The 4,313-nt window shown below is 36.0% G+C and overlaps 1 protein-coding gene across 1 annotated transcript; it reads right to left on the minus strand.

The window, feature by feature from the left end:
* Window positions 1-252: 252 nt before the first annotated feature.
* On the minus strand, window positions 253-3,672 carry LOC110285152 (dynactin-associated protein). Its single transcript, XM_021151142.2, has 3 exons — window positions 3,616-3,672; window positions 1,273-1,353; window positions 253-588 (listed from the first exon to the last, which is right to left on the minus strand). Exons 1-3 carry the CDS (start codon window positions 3,670-3,672, stop codon window positions 253-255), a joined length of 474 nt encoding a protein of 157 aa, XP_021006801.1.
* Between the last annotated feature and the right edge of the window lie 641 nt (window positions 3,673-4,313).

Raw genomic sequence — 4,313 nt, forward strand, 5'->3', positions numbered from 1 at the left:
ACATGATTAACTTAGCTGGCTTGGTCCCTTTTCATTGTCCCCTGACATGGAAAAAGTCTCATAATGAGAGAATTTCCAGAAAATGGCAGGTATTAAGTAATCAATGCAAGACTATCACCACATGGAAAGCAGCATAGATTAGTAGAGAACTAGGTCTAACGAAGCCATACGCTATGGGATGTCATAGCAGGATCTTGGCTATGTCCCCTTTCTGTGAGAATATTGATCTGGCTTGAGGACTGAGAGTTCACGCTATTGTTGTTCAATTTCAACGTCATGTTCTGTGGAGGTACTGGTCATCACTGTAGTAAATGTGGGCAGGGTGGTAGGCAAGGCCGGGGTGGCTGTATTAGTAGGAGATGGAGTGGTGTCAGGTCCAGGTGAAGGGATTGTGGTTGGAGATGGCGTAGAGGGAGAGGCACAGGGATCTTGGCAGGACCTTCCATCTGTGTGAATAATGATGGTGGTATTGTTGGAATTGCCAAAGGGGCCAAAGTAAAAGGCCAAAGCTGTAATGGATGTGGCAACTAGACAAGCCAGCAGACATATTAGGAATACTTTCCAGAGGGAACACCGGTTCTTCGTCACCTGAAAAGCATTACAAGAGTGATTATTTCTGCCGACACAAAATGGTAACAGGTAACAGATTTCAATTAGAAGATGAATGTATTTCATTATTCGTAAAGGTTGTTAGGGATATATAAATGTCTCCCCTTACACACACACAACATAGCATATAATTCTGTAAGGAGAGCAAAATCCCTCAGTGATCCCTTCCATATTAAAGTAATGTTTTCATATTAAATAGATTGCCTTAGAAATGATCATAAGATTATCAGGTACAAATGTCTCAAAGTAGATAGATAATTATTTCTCATTAGTATTGGCAAGTATAAAAGTGAAGGTATATTTCGATAGTTGTCTTTGGAAGGTGGAACATTAAGGGGAACTTTTTGTTTATTTTTTTGTTTGTTTGTTGTTCATTCTGTCTAATTTTTTACATTAAATATTAACACTTGTAATTAAAATTTTTAAATATATTTTGCATGTCAAGCATAAATACAAGGATCTCACTGAAATATATGAACAGAGAGAGTAAATCAGCTTTAATCTATATGATCTTAAAGACACACAATCTAGTGCTATCGCTCCATGGGAGACCTTATGGTGTTCCAGGAACCTATTAGAAGTGCCGGGGTAGGATTTGACTATATTATTTTAAGTTATTCTAAGAAACAATAGATGTGTCTAGCCACATCTCTCAAACCTTACCTGATGCAGCTCACATGTCACATGGTGTGATCTGCAGTCACTGTGTGTTCCTTCCGTTGAACAGTAAGGACTCCTTAATAACTGTACAGAAAGAGACAGAAAGTCAACTAAAAAGCAGAGAGCAAGTCTTAAACTTTAAGAATGAGGAAAGTTTGTGTGATCTGGGAACACAGTCCATGAAACAAACACAAAATAATATGAATGTAACATGGTGCAAAGGAAGAATTAGATCAACTCCATGAGTATAATGGCTTAAGGATGACACAGATATGTTTATGGTTCACACCAAATGATTGAAGAAGGGAAATAAGGTGATCGTATCAACAGCAGCCTCGGTGCCACTGAACAAGTGTAAAGAGCCTGTGCTGAAAAAGGGGGGTCAAGCAAAATGACTTTCCATGCACTAAAAATAAATAGGATCATTCCTGAATGTGAAAGAGACTATTTACCTCAAAACTATGTTTTAACAGTGAGGCCTGAGGGCCATCCCATTCAAGGAAGGAGAGTGGAGAATGTTTTCCTGAAAATTCTCCTCAGTACATACAAATAGCGACAAAAATAAAGGCAAAATTGCCAACATTTGTGGGATAGTCTAATAGCAGAATCTTGAATAATCAACCATATAATCTATCAAAATAACAACTCACAGTTTATTAGTTATAAATATATAAAGAAATATACATTAATATATATATAAGAAATATATATATATATATATATATACATAAATATATGAGGAAATATACATGGGAAAGCCATTACTTTCTCATGTGTCACTGTTCACAGTAGTAATGAAGTACATATGTTGTCTAAATACATAAACGGGCATAGAATTATCACAAATAGAAAACTATCAACATTATTGAGGCACAAGAGGCAACTTCAATAAGCATCCTCTTACAAAAATTTTCAGTAATAGGATAACCTATCAGTTACCTGAATTACAAGTATGAGTATGAGTTCATTGATATATGACCAATATAATTATAATTTTTAGAAGAAATGCTTTGATTGTTTGATAATAATTTCACGTGATAAAATAACAAACTAGAAGATCAGATTAAGTTAAATTTGAAGAGGGAACAGCACTGCATTTCTCTAGGTAAGATTCTGGGTGCGTTAGGTTTTTAACAGTTTTCTAAGGTTCACAAGAGAAATACCACATAATTGTTCAAAGCAAGGCTCCTCTGTCTGAAGTACCAGGAGAGGGTTCAGATCATCTGTCAGAATGGTGAAAACATGATTCTAATCCCTCCTTTGTTTGTTTCTTTCTTTCTCTCTTTTTCAGTTTCTGTTTCTTTTCTTTTCTTTGTTTCTTTCTTTCCTTTTGTCATCATGGAATTTTGTCTCATTGCTTTCTTGGCATAATTAAGTACATAAAGGACTGAATTAAATCAATATTTTCATTATTGTGAGCAAGCACGATAAATCACATTCTGCTGCTTATAGGGTCCTAATAAAACTATTAAACATAGGAGGTTAAAGCAGTGATGTGCAGCATTCTTGAAATCCCAGGGAAAATATAAATTACATGCACGATATAGTCTCGTTTTAGAAAACCAAACTGCTCTCAGGTTCCATTTAAAATATTAAGACAATATTAATATTCTATGAATTTCTAACTTTGCTGTCAGTATGTATACAATTTCTAGTTGAAAAAAAACTATTTTTTTGTGTCATGACATAGATGTTGAACTGAAAAGTCGTTTATTATTTATAAGGGAGTATTTGAGAGAAAAATTCAGTTTCTGCCACGGAATAGCTACACGTACTCATAAACATTTCAGTTTCCTTGTTTGTGAAACCAAGACATTGGTTTGAGTATGAAGTGAGATTGTGATCACTCAGGTACATTTTCACGAGTCTGAGAAAAGCCTGATTGGCATCCCCAGAGGAATGTATTGTCAACAAAGTTCTCTCCTCCATGAGACACTTCCTATAATCATGACCTTGATTATAAGTAAACACATTTTTGTGGAAAAATAAATAAGTGCTTCCAATGGACTAATCTACGTAAAAATAAAAATCATATCGCAATATTTGTTATTACAATGGCTCTTCAAATCATCTAACCGAGTTGGTTTTGTTTTGTTTTTGTTTTTCCTGCAGGTACCTTATCCTATGTTTTGATATAAATACTAACATTCATGCATCAAGGCTAATTCCCAGACATTCAAGAATATAAAACCATAGTCTGGCATGCTATGTAACTAACACATCTATGATAATGACAACCGGATTCCCTCTGCAACAGTAAAGTTCAAAAGTCCCTGCATGGTTTAAATGTTGAAATCAAGAATATTAGACATGAGAGCTGTTAAAAAAGTTGTCTGTCGTACTCACCTGCTCTGCCACATTTTGCTCAACACTCAAGGTGTATTGCTGCTGCTTTCTAACCATCCTGGGAGAGATGATCTCAGCCGCAAGTCCAAGAAGTTATGTGCCAACTCTGTGGATTAGAATGAAGAAACGCTGAACCTCTGTCAGCTTACTAATGGTGCCTTTAGTCGATGTGAATTCTAGAAACTTGTAGCTATTTATCCTCTTGGGAAAGGTCTAAAGGATACTAATAATTAGATAAAGAAAAGTAGAGACACTGGCTGCCTTTTAAAGTACCGAGGAGGAAACATTCTCTTATATATGAAAGGCTTTAGGATGCTGGGAATATAGAAACTCTGGCTCCCTCCGTCGTGGGTTTCACGAAGTTTCTCACAGTTTAGGAATCCCACGAGGCTTCTGAGCAAGCCACAAAGCCACTCCCTAATTATTCATACTGAGGAATCCTATACCTAAGCAAATAGAAGGATTAGGGTGTTGACTAAATTCAAAGGATTTCAGTGATAAGACATGCCGAGATTTGGGGATTAAGATAAATTTAAGCTTCACAGTAAATACAACTGTCTCCATTTTTAACATAGGAACAAGCTTACATTAGTAACACGGGTGCATTGCTTGTCATGGAGCAGTTTGTTCACAGTGGTCACACACTTGAAATAAACAAAGTTTCCTCTAGGTTTGAGATTGTGGCCCCACAAAATTAG

Source organism: Mus caroli, unplaced genomic scaffold (genome assembly GCF_978045245.1).
Source record: "Mus caroli unplaced genomic scaffold, Mus_caroli_1 scaffold_19, whole genome shotgun sequence".
Classification (NCBI taxonomy): domain Eukaryota; kingdom Metazoa; phylum Chordata; class Mammalia; order Rodentia; family Muridae; genus Mus; species Mus caroli.